General features: G+C 51.6%; 1 protein-coding gene across 1 annotated transcript in view; it reads right to left on the reverse strand.

Moving 5' to 3' along the window:
- Window positions 1-20,050, reverse strand: part of PRICKLE2 (prickle planar cell polarity protein 2) — a 110,191-nt gene that overhangs the window by 22,062 nt on the left and 68,079 nt on the right. The window contains exons 6-7 of the mRNA XM_028152690.2: window positions 17,218-17,404; window positions 11,970-12,839 (exon numbers count right to left, since the gene is read on the reverse strand). Of these exons, the coding sequence (XP_028008491.1) occupies window positions 11,970-12,839; window positions 17,218-17,404 (1,057 nt within the window). The remainder of the gene's footprint in view (window positions 1-11,969; window positions 12,840-17,217; window positions 17,405-20,050) is intronic.

A 20,050-nucleotide genomic window follows, 5' to 3' on the forward strand; every position in this document is an offset into this window, starting at 1 on the left:
TTCCTTCTTTCTGGTCAGTGAGCAATGAATGGGCTGAGGCAGAATTAAAAGGAAGGTGGCAGGGGGCTGGCACTTTGGGTATCTGATAATAAAAGTGATAATAACACTCAAATACTGAGTTTGCCAAGGGCCAGGCATGCCAGGAAGTGCTTTCTGCCCACTGCTCCACAACAGCTGCCTTGGCAGACGTTATATGGACTCTCAGAAGCCGGGGGCCTGAGAGACTTAGGCATTTGCTAGAGAGGTGGTGGGATTTCAACTAGATGGTCTGACCCTTTAACACCAAACCCCACTGTGTGCTGCAGCTGAGGTCGGAGCTGGAAGCGGAAAGCGTTCTTCCAGCTGCAGAGGGGCTTCCGCGATGCCCAGCCTGGCAGGCCCTCGCCTGGCACCAGGCCCTCCTCCGCTGTGGCTCTGAGTGGCTTCCATGGGCACTGAGGACTGCCAGCTCTCAGCCCTGTTCTCAACCTTGGCACTGAGGGCTCGTGGGGCCAGGCCGTCCTTTGCTGGGAGGGAAGGTGCTGTCCTGTCACTGTAGGATGTTCAGCAGCACCCTTGACCTCTACCCACCAGAAGTCAGTGGCACCCCAAGCGGTGACAACCACAAATGTCTTTAACCATTGCCAACTGTCCCATCGGTGGCAGAATCCCCAGCCCTCCCACCCCGCCGAGAACCCGTGAGCCAGACCACCCCCTCACACTGGGCAGTTTGTGAAGGAGTGAGCATCAAAGGTAAAGGGAGATGCACAGTGATCTTTCTCCCTAAGACCCAGCATCCAAATATAAAGAAAGAAATCACAAGGGTGGGTTATTCTAGACTGTTCTCTTCTCTTCTCCTTCCTCCCCCTTCCAGCTCTGAGCTCTATCTGCTCCCAAGGAAAAGACACAAGTAAACCTGAAATGGACTTCTGTGTCTTTGGAAACCAGCACTTCTGATTTGAAAGGCAGCCATCGGAAGTCGACTCCTGCTGGTACGAGATGCCCTGGCAAGATCCAGGGTGCTCGCTGTTGGGCAGGACAGAACCACGGCCAGGGACTCCCACCAAATGCACAACGTCAGAACCGGAAGGAAGTCCCCACAGGAGTCCTTGGGCTGATGACACCCTCAGGGAGGCAGCTGCGACGGGGCAGGACAACCAACTCCAAGAAGCAAGAATCCCTTAGACTGCGCACGGCTGAGTCGAGGATTTGTTCCAAGAAAAGGCCCAGAGAACACATGCACAAGGGCAGCTTCTCCTCCTCCGTGCAAGGAGCAAAATGAGCTTATTTTTGCCCCCATTTCTTGTGCATGAAAAAAGAGAGAAAAGAGAAGACAAGAGCTGGATAACCTGCAAAACGGAGCACCAAGCTCTTGGGCAGTCAGGAGTTTAGAAAGGCTGTTTTCTGGAACAAAGAAGCATGGGGGATGTATGCCGCCTGCTTTAGCTGAGTGGATGGGGAATTGAGCATGATATTTTTAAGCTGTTATAAGGTTTTATAGCAAAGAAAACACTAGGCTTTTTCTTAGTGATTTTGTGTGTCAGACAAAGACTTTATCTTCTAGATGGTGTCCCGCCTATTTGCACAGCCTGATTTGTGACAGCTGCCTCCCAGAAACATGTCAAGGTCTGTTTTGATTTGGGAAGGGCAGGCTGGAGGAGACGCCTGGCAGAACAGGGCTAGAACACACACACACACACACACACACACACACACACACACACACACAGCCAGCTACCTGTGTGCTCAAGGCGATGATGGTAAAAAATAGAGGAGGGCTGGTGAAAATTTATTTTAGGTTAAACAAGCAACACACCAGCCAACCTACAATTCTTATGAAACTTGGTTTCATGCCTTTTGATTTTCACATGGATTTAGGACGGAAATGTGCCCTACTTGAAGATTAAAGTGTTTTACTGTCCACTTTTTCTAATGCATTCAGTGACAACACCAAAACCGCTTAGCAAGTATCACCTTTTCCATATTTAATCCGCACTGTGTAATTAAGGAATACACCATCCCTATGTTTCAGATCAGATGTGCTCTTCACTCATTAAGACGCTACTTACTGAAGCAAGAGCTATGTGATGTCAGAGACCTCTTCAGAGCTTTTCAGAGCAAGCACAATCTAACTTTTCTTTTGTCTAAACAGGAGTGTGGCCCCAGGGCAAGGAGAAATGGAAGTTCTAACCATAGATGAGATGGGAAGTATGGTTGATCCCTCAGATAGGGTGAGGAGCCCAGCTTTCTCTAGCTCAGTGGTCCTCAAACTTAGTGGGCCTACGAGTTCTCTGGGGGCACCTGCTAGAAATGCTAAGTCCCAGGTCTGAGCCCTGAGTCTGTTTGTGAATCTGGGATGGGGCCCCAGAATCTGCATTGTTGACGACATCCCAGATGAATACAATGTAACAATGTATGTGGTCCGTGGATTCCTCTGATTGATGGAGGGATGGTTGACGGTTTACGCAGAGAAATGCACTCCTAAAAGCTGGCTCCAGCCCTGACCGGTTTGGCTCAGTGGATAGAGTGTCGGCCTGTGGACTGAAGGGTCTCGGGTTCGATTTCAGTCAGGGGCATGTACCTTGGTTGTGGGCACATACCCAGTGGGGAGTGTACAGGAGGCAGCTGATCGATGTTTCTCTCTCATCGATGTTTCTAACTCTCTTTTTCCCTTCCTCTCTGTGAAAAATCAATAAAATATATTTAAAAAAAGAAAAGAAAAGCTGGCTCCAGCTGGCTCGTACCAGTGCCCTGGGAGACAGCCCAGGTGTGGGGTGAAGGGCAGTTAAGACAGGTGGTGATGGCTGGCACAGAGCTGCTGACAGGCCTCAGGGCCACCAGGACACGGGGAGGAGATGCTTTTCCAAGTGGCTGAGATGAGATGGTCAAGGACCCGATAGCCACTGAGCCAAAATATTTAGAAGGTTTGATTATGTTTGTAAGGAAAGGGAGGGTAAGAAAATGACATTTTGTTGATGGGAGTCAAAGAAAATCACCATTTAAACACAAATCAATTTGGAAACTGCCTGGTGTCCAATTAAAGAGTTGTGGTCGCATCCATTCAATGTAGCATTACTGTAGCCATTAAACTGACGATTACAAAAGCGATGAAAACAGGCTGATGGTAGAATGCAAATGGAGAAATTGTAGACATGAAACAGTATGTTCACAACTCAGGGGGGGGGGGGGGGGAAGAAAAATAACCAGGATATAGGGGGAAAACATGAAAATTCTCCAAAATATTAACACTAGTCAAGTGGTGCGATTTTGGATATGTTTTCCCCATTTCTATCCCTTCTCTCAATTTTTCTCTTCTACATTGTCTTAACTACAGATATATTTTTTAAAAACCACAAGAACCCGAGTTTCAAAGCCATTTTCAAGTGCTCAAGAGCTCTCTCATTTCCTTTTGTGAGATCCCCAAATTCAAAGGTTCTCAGAGAAACGTGTCCACGTTCTTCAGTACCCTGCTCTCTCCGATCTCGCGCTAGTCTCAAGAGCGCATCACCCCCAGCCGCCACCTGGCTCCGTTCTTCCAGTGTTGCCTTTTCAGTAGTAAAATGAATACAATCAGCAATCTTTTCTCTCCTGTCAGCAGCCATGGTTACTTACTCTGGGCACAGATGACTGCTCACGCCCAAGGAGGTTATAAATAAGCCTCCTGAATGTTTATTAAACACCAGGACGCTGGAAAAACGTCTCTGGACCCAGAAAATGTCGGCGAGACCGTGAACACGCGGCAGGAGCGCCCCAGCCACCTGGGGGTGGGCTCTGTCCGGTCTGCCCTCTGCTGCCCTCTCACACCTGTCTCTGCTCCCCCACAGACAGGGAATGAACCTGGGAAGAGAAATGAGAGACGAACCGCTTCTCCCAGGCCTTTCATGCTGCTGGGCCATCTGACCCCTGTGAGCCGGGTTCAGGGCCATGAAGTGCCCACCAGGGCACGGCTTCCTTGAGGAGCCAAAGGACGTCACCCCATGGACCCGACAGAAGGCTTTCCTGAATCACTTCCTCAGCCCTGAGTGGAGAGGGTCGGGATCCATCCCACCTGCCCCTCCAAACACCTGCTTGCTGGTCTGAAATCCCCCCCCCCCCATTAAAGTCACCACAGGAACATGCCCCAAAGACCCAGAAAACCATGGGTACCACACATATTGGACATTGGATGTCAAATTCAAAGGGGGTCGGGGGGGGGGGCGCTTCTGAAGGAAGGAACCAGGCCAGGGAGTCAGCCACGGATGGGGGGACACGTACAGTTCAGCAGGAGATGTGTGGTTTTTACTCTCTTCCTTTGAAGATATGACCTCGGTTTCCCTTTGAGAAGTGCCCCCGTTCCCCACCTCCTCATCCCATCGCCATTCTCAGTCCCTGCAATTTCTTTGGCCTTGACCCCATTGCCTGGCTCCCAGGATGGGCATGTGACTCAGTGAGAGCAACCATCCTCCCTGGCCACAGGAGTTAGCTTAACAATGGTTAGGTGACCCGAGTCAGGCAAATGTGACTTCATGCTGGGACTTTTTGGTGACACTTAAGAAAAGCGCAGTCCCCACACCCCTTGACCTAAGGAATGTTGGCCGGGAGCTGCTGAGCCACCTCTGCTGCCCTGGGAAGAGCCTGCCTGAGAACGGAGCCAGCAGCCGGGCGGGGAAGCAAGGGCAGAGGAGAGAGAAGCGGAGGCTGGGGCCATCAGTCCTGCTGACACCTGCACCCAGCTGGGCCTGGAACCAAAACCCTGTGAACCCCGCAGTCACTTGATTTAGAAAATGCCTCATGTGTTTACACAAGTTGGAGCTGGGATTCTGACACTTGCAAACAAGAGTTCTGTAATTCCCGTGAACAGACAATCCCCGGGCATTTGCCCAGGAGTTCCCAGACTGGCCCGGGAGCCACTGGACAGGGCTCAAGGTGAACGGGAGGGTCTCAAGTGTGTGAAGCCAGCCAGGGCACATATCCTCCCCCGGGCAGGGCGTGAACAAGGGGGGCTGAGGGTGGCCACGCAAGTGGCAAGTACCGGGCGCCTGCTGCCCAGGAGGTCCAACAACAGTTCTTAAAGAAAGAAACTGGGTTAGAGGATGGGATCCAACTTATGCAGAGGAATAGGAGAAATGTTCCGCATTACAAGGAGGAAAACCATGTTGGGCATTCTTGGTGCGCGAACTGTTGCAGATCCCTACCTTGCTATTTTCTCGTTCTTTTTGTTTGCCAGCAACGCTCCCACACTGCCCCTGAGCAATCAATGCATCTCAGTGTTGCCCAACCAAGTTTTGTCAAGGTGTGTAGGTGATGCACGTTAAAGGCATGGACGTGCCCCAACAATGCAACACGGTTCCAAGGCGGCCACAGGCCCTTTCAGACTTCTGTTCCTGCTGCGTCCCTGCACATCCAGGTCAAGGACACATGCACTTCCAGCGGGTGCTGGTCTGGGTCACAAATCACACAGAAGCCCTGGCTGGTGTGGCTCAGGTGGTTAGAGCGTTGGCCGGCGCACCGAAGGATACTGGGTTCGATTCCAATCAAGGGTATGTACCTGGGTTGCAGGTTTGATCCCTGGCCTTAGGTGAGGCATGTGTGGGAAGCAACTAATCAATGTGTCTATCTCTCTCTCTCTCTTGCTCTCCCCTTTCTTCCTTCCCTCCCTCCCACTCTCTTTAAAAAATTAATGGAAAAATAAAATATCCTTAAGTGAGAATTAACAACAACAAAAAAATTAAATCACAGAGTAGGTGAACTTATCCATTTCTATGTTTTCAAATTCATCCTCTTCTTTCTCCCAGGAGTCTTCCCCGAGGGACACTGGGAATCTCTGCCAATTTCCTCTCCTAAGTCACCCTCATCCTCTGATTTCAGTCTCCACCCGGTTTACACCTTGGCTGCTGCCATCTTCACCTCTTTCCTGGCTGCACAGTCTTGGACTGCCTCCTATGAGCCTCCCGGCATCAGCACTGGCCCTCTTCCGATCAATGAATTCCTCACAAGGAAGATGAGCCATCTTTAAAAAATGCAAATCTGATCATGTTACTTCCCCTCCCATTTGTCCTGAAACTTCCAGGGCTTTCCATTGTACTGAATGCTTCTCCACCATCTAACCCTTGCCGTCCTTCCCAGCTTATTGCTCTTTGTGCTCTACCCATGGGGCCTTCTCTTAGTTCTTTATACTCGCTACCACAGGGCCTTTGCATATGCTGCTCTTGCTGCCTGGAATGCTCCTCCCCTTATCCCTTAAGCCTCTCTTTTTTAGGATGTCATCTCCTGACTCAGCCATATCCCTCTTTGTATATGCTTTCCTAGCCCCACATTTACCACAGATGGAATTTTATATCACACAATTAGATTGCTACTATCTATTGAACTCCACTACACTGTGAGGTACAGGAGGGCAAGGCCCATGTCTACTTTGGCTCAGCAGTGGACCCATAGCACCTTGCACAGGGTATGGCCCCGACCAATAGTAGTAACAGCTAATGGTCCCTGAACACTGAGAGGGCATTGGGCACTGTCCTAAATTCTTTATGCAGATTAACTCATTTAATTTCCACAAAAACCTACAAAGCACTGTTGTCATTCCATTTCAAAGATGAGGGCGCTGAGGCACAGAACAGATAAGCTAGCTGTCCAAGGTGACATAGGTATTAAACTGCAAAGTCCAACTTCCAACTCATTCGTTCTGCTGTAGCTCACAGGGCAGGCACTCCAGGCACACTGGCTGGCTGGATGGATGGCTGAATGAATGAACAGAAACCATCTTTCTCTTTCCCCCACTCCTATCCACACCTGCATTCCCTTCATACAGATGCCGCTCTCCCTGACCCAACCACTCCTCACAGAATCGGCTGATCCTCAAAGGATAGCCATATTCCTGGCCTCGTCATCCCCGGGCCCTTCTCCAGGGACCAGCTGGCACTCCCCAGCTGTCCTGTGGTGCGGCCTCTGCCTGCAGCAATCGGTCCCAATTCCAAGTCTACTGTACACCTGGGCCCTGTGTGTGACGTGAACCCTGACTCTGACTTGCACTACAGCCTTAGTCTCCTCTGCACTGCTGCCCCTGCCTGGGGCCAGACCTGCACGTGTCTCCTGTCTTTCTGGCCTCTGACAGGGCACACCGTCCGGGTCTGCCACCTTCGCTTCTTATCATTCAGCTCTCACTGCACACTGTGCTCTCGAGTTCCCCTCTAGCCCTGCCAGAGCCACGCGGACACTTCAGCAAACTGCTGCCACAGGAAAAGGAGTCCTGTCCCTTTCGATTGAGCCACGGTGCAAATCTCCCGAGTGGGCTCACGACCCTTCACGCGAGGATGTACACCAGAGAGGTGAAGAGCAAGGGTTTGCAGACCACTCATCCGGGGTCCGGTCCTGGCCATGAGTGGTGACTGAGGGGAGGTGACCATCTTTGAGCTGTAGTGTACTCACCTGTAAAATGGGTATAATAATCAGCTGTATCTCACAGGGTTGTGGGGAGGGTTATGTTACCGATGAAGTCATTAGCATGTCAGGTCACAGCCAGTGGTCTGTTGTGATCAGTTACCGTCACCGTCATCACTCACTGCGGCCATGGGGTGGTGGCTGAGGGCACAGGCTCTGGAGCTAGAACAGCCATGTTTGAGTCCGCCTCCTCCACTTACAGCTGTGTGGCCTTTCTGTGTCTCACTTATTTCACCTGTAAAATGGGCCCCTGACAACTCTATCTACCTCACAGGGATGGTGAGTTAGTCCGCAGAAGGTGCTTAGAACTATACCGAGAGCAGTGGTCGGCAAACTCATTAGTCAACAGAGCCAAATATCAATAGTACGATTGAAATTTCTTTTGAGAGCCAAATTTTTTAAACTTAAACTTCTTCTAACGCCACTTCTTCAAAATAGACTCGCCCAGGCCGTGGTATTTTGTGGAAGAGCCATACTCAAGGGGCCAAAGAGCCGCATGTGGCTCGCGAGCTGCAGTTTGCCGACCACGGACCTAGAGCATGGTAAACACCTAATCATATTAGCCGTCATGGATGTTATTACCGTTTCAAATACTATGATCATGCAGGCTGCAGGCTGCGTTGGAGTCGCAGTTAGGGAGTGGCTTCTGCAAGGCCCCCCCTGGCGCTGTGTAAGTGGTGACCATGCCCGCTGACTCACTCCCTGTGAACGTAGGGATAGACTGTTTTCCAAGGAGGGACATACACTCCCAGTTCTGGCCAAACCGGGAGGTGCCACAGCCCACATCTGAGGCTGGCACGCCACTGGGCCGATCTGTTTTTCCAGATCTGTTCTAAGGAAAAACGGTGCCCACAGAAAGATCATGCTTCGTGCCAGATTAAACATTACAGACGTATTCAATAAGGTAAGTTGCTGACCATGGGGGAAAAATCCATTATCCTGAAATCTAGCTTTCATCAAAGGATCAAGGTGTTGCCACTAAGCCCTTTGTGACACGTATGTGTTACTCACAGGCTGAGAATCTAGGGTTCAAAGATGCTCCGGCAGTCCAGACACGGCCTTCTCAAAAGACTGCTTGCTGCGTTTTCTGGCAAAACCCAAATGCAACAGTGCGAGCTGGCAGCAAAGACCGACTCCCCGCTAGTCCGCACCGCGGCCCTGGTGGCCGCTCTGTGCAGTGCAGGGTCTGCTCCAGTGACACAGGGAGAAGTTTCGAATACTAGTGGCAATCTTTCTTCCAGGCTACTGTCTGGCAGATCCACGGAAACAGGAGCACAGAATGGATTTCTCTAGTTCCCCGTTCCCACGCCCCTCCCACTCTGGTTGGGAAGAAGAGCGCCCACCGGAGCATCTTCAGACCTGGACATGCGTGCGATGTGCACAGTAGGTGGACACCGGGAGCTGTCAGCCGCTAAAACATGTCTAGAGGCCAAAATTATGCACTGGCATGTTTGAGACGAGAGAGAAACAATAGAAATAAAAAAGTATCAGGTAACCATTTAGACTCTAAATTTTAGAGGGTCAGATGTGTCCAGAACGATGTTAGCGATTTTAAATGCATTATCACTTAATTCTGAGAGAAACCCTACAAAGGAAGTACGATTATTCACTAAATGTCATGGGTGAGGAGACGGAACCTAACAGACTTGCAGTGACTTACTTCAGGCCACAGAGCTCTCCCTGGTGAAGGCTGGATTTGGACCCAGAAGTGACTCTGTAACTGGTGCTCCAAACCCTTAATGAACTGGGAATCTGAAAAACCAGCGCTCCTGTGAGAAGGTCCATCCTAGCTGCTCACCTCCCTCGTCTGTGCTGTCCAACAGGTTAGCTGCTCGCTACCGTGGCTATCGAAATTAAACTGATTAAAAAGAAAGGAAATTTGAAATTTAGTTCATTGCTATTGAGCACTTAAAATATGGGCAGTGCAGCTGATGGCCTGAAATTATAATTTCATTTAATTTTCGTTAATCCAAATTTCAATGGTCACATGTAGCTAGTGGCTACCATGCTGGGCAGCGCTGCTCTGAGGACTTTTTCTCGGCTGCATCAGACATGGCTCACGCTGCTTTCCAACTCTCAGGGACAGAGGGCCGTGAGTAGCTTTGCCCAAGGAGCCATAGAGAACCACAGGGATAAAGTCCCTGTTTCTTTCTTAAGATCAGAGACTATATGTTCTTCAAATGTACCCACGTGGCCTTTCCAACGTCCCCCAACTCCCAGATCTGATTGCCCCGTAGGTTCCAGTGTGAGGACAAGAAAGTAAGAACAGAAAAACCCAGGAACAAGTGTTCTCAGACAGCAGGGAGCTGGTTAAATCACAGGCTCCTGGGCCCCCCCTCTGCAGGCTCTGCTGCCGGGGGGCTGAGGCCTGGAGCCCATGTTTGAATCAAGCAGCTAATGATTGTGATGCAGGTGGTCTAGCTTGGAGGCGCGGCTCCGGAGGCTGAATTACTTATCTCCTGGCCTCTTAAACAATTATAGCGCATAAATCTTTGGGGAACAGTGCAAACTGGGCTGGAAGCCAGGCAGTCATCGCTCCGCACTAATTGCTCACTTCTACGACATTAGCAAGGTGCTTAGTCACCAAGGCCTCGCTTTTTTCCACCTGAAACATGGGGGTGAGGATGTGTGCTATTTGTCCTCTAGGACAAGGGAGAACACAGGTGTGAAAGCATTCGAGGGGACGGCAGCTAAAAACACATCCTGCAACTCAGAGACATGTTCTGCCTGTTAGCTGAGAGTTTACTTAGATTTCACATTTAAAAAAAAAAAAGTAGATTTTTTAAAGCTATCTCCACAAGAAGAGAGCACTCATTCTCTTGGGTTTTTTCTTTTTCTTTTGTTAATCCTCACCCCAAGGATATGTTTTTATTGATTTTAGAGAGAGAGAGGAAGGGAAGAAGAGAAAGAGAGAGAGAGAAACATCTATGTGAGAGAGAAACATGGATTGGCTGCCTCCTGCACTCACCCTGACCTGGGATCGAACCCACAACCCAGGTATGTGCCCTGATTGGGAATCGAACCCACACCCCCTGGTGCACGGGATGATGCTCCATTGAGCCAACCGGCTAGGGCAAGTGTACAGCTTTAACTTGTCTGAAGCAACTGGGAGATCTGACAGCATGGGCTCATGTTAGGCTGCAGCCTGGTGGTTAGGAGCCACATGGGGTCACGTGCACAGGTTCAAGCCCGCCTCCACCTTTGAAAAGCTGGGTCAAGTCCCTGAGTCTCTCTGTGCCTGTTTCTTCAACTCTGCAATGAGAATTTAATAGTCTTCCTCCTTCGTGGGGTGTGATAACTTAACCGAGTGAATATTTATAAAGTGCTTAGAACAAGGTTTGGCACATGGCAGAGCTGTGCCACTAGCCGAGTGAATAAATAACTGCATGTGGCAACACGCAGCGGGAGCCCACCTGCGCCGGTTTATCGGTCTCCACCCAGGCCCACTGGGCCGTGGGATCTGCTATGCCCGGTAGATGTGGTCTCCCTCCTCGGGGCCAGGCCACCAGGAGCAGAATCACTTAGTGTATCGTAGAGCGGTACTTCTCAAGCGACGCGTGGTGACAGACCAGCTTCTTTTGAATCCACTGTGGACTGATGGGTGCCTTCCTGAACAGGACGGATACACAGCAACGCCTCATGCAACTCATGCAACATACCATGGGTTCCACCACACCCTCGCTGGTGTGAAGCTGGGCCAATAAATGAGCACAACAAGCATGCACTTGGGTGTTGTCTAATTGCTCTACGAGTCCCTAAACATTGTCCTTTCAGTCCTTATCTCGCTGGGCACTGCGGCCGGCCCTGGTCCTCAGGCCTTGGAGTAGTGCCAGCCTCGGGAGCATCTCCACGTCTCCACACGCACACGAACCAGCCAGACGATGTGAGTGGAGAGGGTGGGCATCGGGTTCCCTCTCTCCCCGTCCTCTCCACTCTGCCCTTGTCAGCTCTGTCCACGCCTCCTTTGTTGCTATCTGCACGTTAAAACCGGCTCCCTAATGAGACTCTGGGCTCAGAACACCACGCCGTGGACACGTCGGTGCCCCAGGCAGCACCCGGCTTTGTGAGCATGGCCTCCAGCTCACAGCTGGCCCTTCTCCTGGATGTCACCTTTGACCAACAGGAGCTGCCCTGCCCCATGCCACACCCACAGCCTCGTGTCCCAGTTGCTGGCCAGCAGCCCAAACCCAATGACCGACGGACATGGTGGTGCCAACGTCAGCCCCTCTGCCGCAAGAGGGGACCCACTGTGTGGCACCATCCCCAGAGCCCTGTGGGTCGGGCTGAAGCTGGCTCCTGTCCCAACAGCACCCTTCACTCGGCTCCTCCCCCTCCCTGTCCTGTGTGCCCCTCCCTCCCCTTCCTGGGAAGCACCCTCGACAGGTCACAGGCACCCGGATGTCTGCCTCAGCTCTGCTTCTCGGGAACCCGCCATCCGAGACTTGGGTGCATCTTCCCCAGTGACCTGCTGGAGGGGGCGCACGGCGGGACAGCATGAACACCCTGAGGACCGGCGTCAGGTCACCCCGAGGTCATCCAGGCCGTGTGCCTGCCAGGGGAACAGAACCTACCTGTGGCGTTAGACAGGGCCAGAGATTCCATGGAGCCCCGAGGGGTCTGCTCCGTGGGCGTCATGTCCTCGGTGTATTTCAGGGAACTGAGTGGACGGCGGGTCCGGCACTGCTGAGCGGACATGCCCCCTTCCTCCTCCTCCTCCTCGTATTTGGGGACCTGGATGCTGCCTCGGGCCTCCCCGAAGCTCTGACTGGACATGTCGCTGTAGCTCTCCTGGGACCGCAGCCGCCCCGGGTAGTAGTCCTCTCGGCACTCCTGGATGAAGCTGCCGCCGTGCCCCTTCAGGGCCAGGGACGAGCTCCTCTTGGGGTTGCTGAAGTGCGGGGCCCACATGTCGGGCGCGGCGCCCGCCCCCTGCGCCGCGGGGCTGTAGGAAGTTCTGATGTTGCACTGGCTGAGCAGCTGCAGGGGGCTCTGCGGCTGGCTCTGCTCCAGCTTGTTCCCGTAATGGAAGGGCTCGTCCCGGCTCCTCCAGATGGGGTCCCGGTTGAGGCTGGGCGTCTGGCTGGCCAGGCTGAGCAGGTCCATCTGCAGCGACAGGGGGTCCACGTCGGCGGACAGCCGGTTGGAGCTCACCTGCAGCTGGCCGTGCGGGCTCAGCACGGGCTCCTCCGTCTTGCCCTTGTTCTTGCCGATTTTGGCGCTGCGCCGGGACTCCTTGGCCCTGGCATTCTGGAAGGCTGAATCGGACGAGTCCGAGCCATTGGGGTCCTCCCCGGCGCTGCAGGCCCGTGAGCAGAATATCTGGCCCTGCTTGGGGAGGAAGGGCCGCCCGAGGAGGGACTTCTTGCAGTGAGCGCAGCAGAAGCAGGTCTCGGTGGCGTGCCAGTGCTGGCCGTCGTAGGTCATCTGGCCCTGGTCGATCCCTGAGGAGAGAAGACACGGGGGAGGCTGAGGAGCGGCTCAGAATGTTCCCTGCATTGTGAGACGTACGCATGCTGGAGTGGCCGGGCCTCCACCTGTGGCGGGATCCCATGTGAGTAAACCCGCGGTCCGGCCCCTCGTAAATGGTACGCATGTCCTACCACCCGCGCCTCCTCCTTGTTCCAGGCGGCTCCTTGTTACTCATTTGCTCTGAGTAGAGAAACTAGGTCAGAATGGCCTGCCATGAATCCTGCCCGGGACACACTTCTCCGGACAAACAGCATCATGATACCAATGGAGGAGAAATGCTTTGCATGTATGTAAACTCATTCAACCCCTCCACGGGATGAGGGAGGTGCCTAACATCATTTCCATTTTTTCAGATGAGAAACAGGCGCAGGAGGCCTCGATAACCAGCCGCATGTAAAACAGCTGGGAGTCACAGATGGGATCCACCCAGGAAGTCTTGCCCTTACCATGCCATGGGTACCGCCTCCTTCACTCCACTTAGGGGTCTGCGCAAAGGTCAACTCCTTGGGGAAGTCGTCTGTCCACCCCACTGACACCTCTCCATCCTTCCCCACCCACACCTGCTGCACTTTTCCTTACAGAGTCATCCCACCGGCCATCGGACTGCTGCGCTCGTGCCCCTGTTCACTAGTGCTCCCTCCACAGCAGCGAGGCTCTAGGACACGCTATTCCGTTTCTTTGGTTCTCCCAGGAGCATGGCCAGGGGCGCCGAAGGGCGCTCCATATGATGAATCAGTGGGTGAACTGAATCCCCCCACCGGTGTATGCCGCTCCGAAGGGTAGGCACTTGGTCCTGGGCCCGGGAGCGCTGCTACACACAATCTCCTTACACGTGTGTGAGGCCCGCCCACAGCCCCGCTGGCTTGCTCTCAGCACTCGGCCTTCTTCCGGTTATAGGACTTAATCTCCCCAGGGGCCCCATCTCCCTGCCACCCTGGGGCCAGGAGCTTTGGGCGGGGCTAAAGCTACACCCGGACCCAGTACCGGCCAGGAAAATAACGTGTCTCCCAGCCCAGGGGCTGGTTCAGGGTGGGTAGGTGACCTGCACCCGGCCAAGAGGAGTCCTGGGACTGTAGTAAGACAGTGACTGCAGAACGAAAGCCGGAGCTGCGGGGGCCCGTCCCATGGGGAGCCTGCTGAGAACGCAGCCCCGCAATCGCTGTGGGAAGGAAGGGGACCTCTGGGGTCTGACCGGAACGTCTGGAGCAGCCACAAGGGCCACCCCAAGGGGAGTGGGGCACTGGACCAACTGGCTTCCATTCAGCACCGTGTTCCCTGCAGTGAGAACTGGCTTAGGCAGGGCGCAGGGGTGGGCAGCACCCTGGCAGCTGAGTGAGACCCTGCCATTCCAGCGGGCTGTAAAGAGGCCGAGGTCCATCAGCTTGGGTTCAAATCCGGATTCTGCCGCTGTCTGGCTGTGTGACCCTAGGCAATGGCCCCACCTCTCTGTGCCTCCGTCTCTCCCTAACGGAACAGGGATAACTTACTTCACGGTTGTTGTGGGGACTGACTGAGTTAATATGCAGAGAATGCTTAGACCCCTGCCTGTAACTATTCTCACTGCTCGCCTTGTATTTTCTTAGGTCTTAATGCCTGTCTCCCTCTTGGCTCTGATGGCCGCTGCCCGGATGCAGGCCAGGGGAGAACTCAGGCTGACTTGGTCTCCCCGCCTCTCGCTCTCCTCTCCTCCAGGGGCCCGAGCTGCCCTCCCGGCTGCCCTGGGCCCTCACTGTGGGCTCCTGCTCAGCACAGATCCCCGCAGCCGCAGCCGCCCCTCCCGCCACAGGCACACAGGGAGGCCAGTTCCTGCGGCCTGTCCTCCACCCGCCGCTCCATGCTTCTCCGTGCTTCTGCAAGGAAACATGCTCAGATAGGCAGCAGGGGCCTCCTCCTGGGGGTGGGGGCCTCGCAGAACGCTGGGTCTCTGTGGGGAGGGGCCGGGGAGGTGTGTTACAAAGTGGCCCAGCCGGCGGGGGAACGTGGTCCCTGATAAACATCAGCGACAGTCACATGGTGCCCTGAACTGCCCCTGAACTCTAAACATCTGGAAAGGGCTCTGCCGGTCCACATCTAAGTGCTCTTTTTTCTCCCCTCTAAGCCCCTTAAGTACTTCTCTGAGGGTGATGTGTCTACTGCTGCTACAGCCGCCGTCTGTTTATAGGACTGTTTGCTGTGCGCAGGCAAAAGTACCGTTGCCCTAGCAACGGCTGCCTGATGCAGGGTCTGCTCTGAGCAGCTATATAAATATGGAATATTTGCAGAATGTGGTCAGAGTAAAGCACCAGAGACTGCGGTATGCATGGTACACAGAGCATACCTTTCACTGCCGCAGGAAATTACGTTTTACAGAAAAGTGGACCTAGAACAAAAAAAAAACCAGGGGCAGCATTTTAACGCAGCAGTGACAATTCTGCAGGCCACAGCGCTCTTCTGGTAAAACACGCACGCCTTTTTAAGGATTTAAGAGGAAAGAAGAGGGAACGCCAATCACTGTTCTCAAACAGCTAGAAGTGAAGAGAGAAGGCGGCGGCCTTCTGAGGGGCGGCGGCTGTGGGCACGGTCAGATCTCCTCTCTTCGAGCCACTGACGCCTCCCAGGAAAGGGACAGAAGACGCAGAAACACTGATGAGACGGGGCATCGCTGCCGTGAGCACGTTTTCTGTACACTCAGCCCCTGTCACCTGAGCAAGCACCTACTTGCAGACTCAGAGCCCACAGCGAGAATGTGGGGCAGGTAGGTGCTCTGTCTCCCCTGACAGCGTCCCACCCCGCCCTTCCTCACCGGCCCAGGCACTTGTCCAAACCAGGGTCCCCATTCCCTAACGCTCACCCTGCAAGGAAGCTTATCTCTGACCGCTTTGACCTTGTGAGAGCGAAAGCTGTGGGATTCTTGGTTGGCAGAGGCCGTGGAGAGTGAGGTGTTTAGGGCTGGGGAAGGAACCTGGGTCCCTCAGGCCCGAGGAGGGGATGCTGCTGGGCAGAGGTAAGCACAGCGATGCTCAACCCTGGGCCTGGCAGGGCCGCCAGCCCGGGAAGGCCTCCCAGAGCAGGTGTTTGGGGTGGACACCCGACAACAACGGACTGAGCACATGCAGGTGCCTTGTCCACACAGCTGTGACTTTTATCAACACACGAAACCCTCCAAATGACTAGCTGATTTTTCATTTGAATGCGTCACTTCTGATGAACCAGGGCAAGCAGGTCAAACTCACGGCCCACGGGCAGCATGCCTCGTTTATTTGGCCTGTGTTCGCCTTTGAGTTTGACATGCTTGAACCAGGGAGACAAAGCCACTTCTCCTTGTTGCTGATAGAATCTCTGACTTCCTCCCCATCTACCCACCGCAGGCGAGACGCCGGCAGCTTCTGAGCATGTTGCCTGGAATGGCACAAACCACAGGAAGGCCAGCTGCCGGCCTCACAGACCTTCATCCCTGGCCAGCTTTTCTTTCTTTTTAAAGGGCAGCTCTTTCTCAAGGTGCCAGAACAGGCAAGTTGAGTGAAGAAGCCACAGATGATCCAGAATGGCGTTGGAGGGCGAACAAATTGGTTAGTATTTGCAAAGGGAAAATGATTTTCACCATCTCAGAACTGCCACTTATTTGGAGAGTCTATAGCTTATGGGCTATTTGAGGTTTCCTTGCTTTGTATTTGGCTGGGTCAGCCATTTTTTTTTTTTTTTTTAGACATGCTTGCCAGAAACCATTTGGTTTTCTTGACTATCCTACCAAGAAAGCTGCTTTGGTTCCTCCCTCTATTAACACTCGAGTTTTCCCGGGAGGCAGTGGGAGACATCTGTTTATAGTTTCCTTCTGAGACCCTCCTCCCCTTGGTAGTGGGGCTGTACATCACATAGCCCCACCCAGAGGTGGGCCTATGACTCAGGCTGACCAATAGGAATCTAGGAATTCCTTATTCTCTTGTTTCCAGAGCAGAACACATGACCAGACCAGGGCCTATGGGGCTCCTATTTAGAGACCTGACTGGGATACTGGAAGAGCACAGCCCCACTCCTCTACAGGATACAATTGCTAAGATGCATATGATTGCAGGGTCGTCTTGGCCGCCATGAGAAGGCAGCTTGCTCCCGAATGATGCCAACAGAAGGCAAGCTGAGGAGAGACATGGAGGGACAAAGGGAGTTTGTTTAAACCCTTGATCCATCTCTACCTGATGCCAACATACTCCTTGGCCTTTCTAGTAACGTAAGCCAAGACAGTCCCTTTATTCACTTATGCTGCTAGTATGAGTTGGGTTTCTACCATTTGCACCCAACGGGATTCTAACGACACCAGACACAATGAAGGCCCAGTCCCAGGAGGCCCGGGCTGAGCCCCACGCGCTGCCTCACCTATGTGTTGGGCACAGGTGTCGCAATATTCTGCATACAAGGACTCGAAGCAGTGGCAACAGTAGGGCCTTCCCTCCTTCATGATGTAGCGCTGGCCGCCCAGCACTGTCTCGCACTCGAAGCAGCAAAAGTGTTTCATGTGCCAGTGCCGCCCCTCGGCTTCGGTGCACTCGTCGGCGAAGATGATCTGGAGATGAAGAAGCCCGATGGTTAGGACCCAGCCAGGAGAATGCACGTTAAATGAGGACAGGGAGGGGCCCACACTAGAAGGGTGGGAAAGCTGTCCCCCCGACAAATTGTTAAACAGAAGTGGATTAGAATATGCTCATTCTACATCTAATCAGCTCCCACATGTGGATTTGCCTGAAGTACAATTAAACACGGTTTCCAGTCTGGCCTTGTAATTAGTTTAACCACATTTTAATAAGAGGAAGAATGTTCTAAATATGAATAATATAGAGCAGGACCAAAAACTGACAGCTGATGGGCACTTTGAACATATGTATCAGTTTTACCTGGCCTATACACAGTATTTTTAAAAAGTGGGAAATGCATACAAACACCTGGAATCCTGGTTTATCTTTGGAGTATATCATATGTGGCAACACGCAGTGTACGTCCCCGTGTGTATGAGTAGCCGGGCGGGAAGACGGGCTGCTGCTCCCAGGTCAGTGGTGAGCTCTCAGTTTGGTCCACTCGTCACCACTCACTGTTGCCTTAACATGAGCCACCTTCCTGTGCAGTATCTGTTGCCCTCAGAGCATTTGTGTTTTGACCTTTAATGTAGAGTTTTTAAAAATCTAAAGCATAGATTTAAAAGCGTCCTACAAACTGCAGTAATCAAGACAGTGGGTGCTAGTATAAGAATAGACATGTAGATCAAGAGAATAGAGTTGGAAGTACAGAAATAAACCCAAACATTTATGGCCAATTGATTATCAGCAAGGGTGCCAAGGACATTCAATTGGGGAAGAATAGTCTCTTCAACAAATGGGGCTGGGATAAGTGGAGAGCCACAGGCAAAAGAATGAATCAGAACCCCTATCTCACACTATACACTATAGGAACTCAAAGGCATTAAAGACCTAAAGAGCCAAAAACTATAAAATACCCAGAAGAAAATACAGGTATAAATTTTCATGACCTTGCATTAGGCCAGTGGTCGGCAAACTGCGGCTCGCAAGCCACATGCGGCTCCTTGGCCCCTTGAGTGTGACTCTTGCACAAAATACCACGTGCAGGTGCACATGTACAGTGCAATTGAAACTTCATGGCCCATGTGCAGAAGTTGGTTTTTGGCTCTCAAAAGAAATTTCAATCATTGTACTGTTGATATTTGGCTCTGTTGACTAATGAGTTTGCTGACCACTGCATTAGGCAAGGGTTTCTTAGGTATGATACACTAAAAACATAAGCAACAAAAGAAAAAAATATATAAATTGGACCTTATCCAAATTAAATAGTTTTGCATTTCAAAGGACATCATGAGGAAAATGAAAATATAATCACAAAATGGGAGAAATTACTTGCAAATCATGTATCTGGTAAGAAACTAGTATCCACAATATATAAATAGTTACAATCCCACAGTGAAAAGAAAAATCACATAAGTAAAAATATGGGCCAAGGATTTGAATAGACATTTCTTAAAAAAAGCAAAATACACAAATGGCCAATAAACACATGAAAAGATGCTCAACATTATTAGCTGTTAAGGCTATGCGAGCCACAACCACTTTACAGCCACTAAGATGACTATAATAAAAAAGATAAGCAATAAATGTTGAGAATGTGGAGAAACTGGAATCCTCATTTATTGATAGTGGGAATGTAAAATGGTATAGCTGTCCTGGAAGAAAGTTTGGATTCCCTCAAAAAATTAAACAGAATTTTCATATGACCCAGCAATTCCATTCCTAGAGAACTAGAAATAGGTGTCCACACAAAAACTTGTACATGAATGTTCATAGCAGCATCGTTAATAATTGTTAAAAAGTGGGAACAACTTAAATGTCCATCAGTTGAAAAATGGCTAAACAAAATGTGACATATGCATATGACTGAATATCATTCAGCCATGGAAAAGAATACAGTACCGATACAGGATACAGCCTGTATTAACCTTGAGCACAGCATGCTAAGTGAAAGAAGCCAGAGACAAAAGGTCACACATTGTCTGACTCCATTTATATAAAATGTCTAGAATACGTAAACCCATAGAGACAGAGACTTGATTGGTGGTTTCCAGGGGCTGGGCGAAGGGGGAAAGGGAAGTTGTGCTAATAGACAGAGTTCCTTTTGGGGCGTGATGCAAATGTTCTGGGATTGGATAGTAGTGGTGGTTGCACAACTCTGTGACTATACTAAAAATCACTGAATGTACACACTTTAAAGGGGTGAAACTTATGCTCTGTGAGTCACATCTCAATAAACAAAAATTTCAAAGCTCTTAAAGCATCATATTCTATTTGCCATTAAGCAACGTAATGTATTATGAGCACTCATTTCCAGATGTGGAAACTGAGGCATGAAGATAAGGCGGCTGCCTAGAATCACCAAGCTGGACCTGAACTCAGTTTCCCGACTACTTGCCTAGTGGGTCTCTCTAGAACATCACCATTAGCATTAGAATCCAATTAGTTAAGACTGATCAACTCTCTCCTAGAAGGGCGAATCGCTCCTGGACAATTTATAAGGAAGAAATGCCCAGGTGGTAGTGAACTCTGGCTAAAATAGGGAGTATTGTTTATAAGTCCCACATTTCCGTGTACAGGGTAGAGAGAACCAAAAATCCACTCAGCAGGAGGAATCCCCTGTCCAAGACCTCTCCCCT

Source organism: Eptesicus fuscus, chromosome 18, assembly GCF_027574615.1.
Source record: "Eptesicus fuscus isolate TK198812 chromosome 18, DD_ASM_mEF_20220401, whole genome shotgun sequence".
Lineage (NCBI taxonomy): Eukaryota > Metazoa > Chordata > Mammalia > Chiroptera > Vespertilionidae > Eptesicus > Eptesicus fuscus.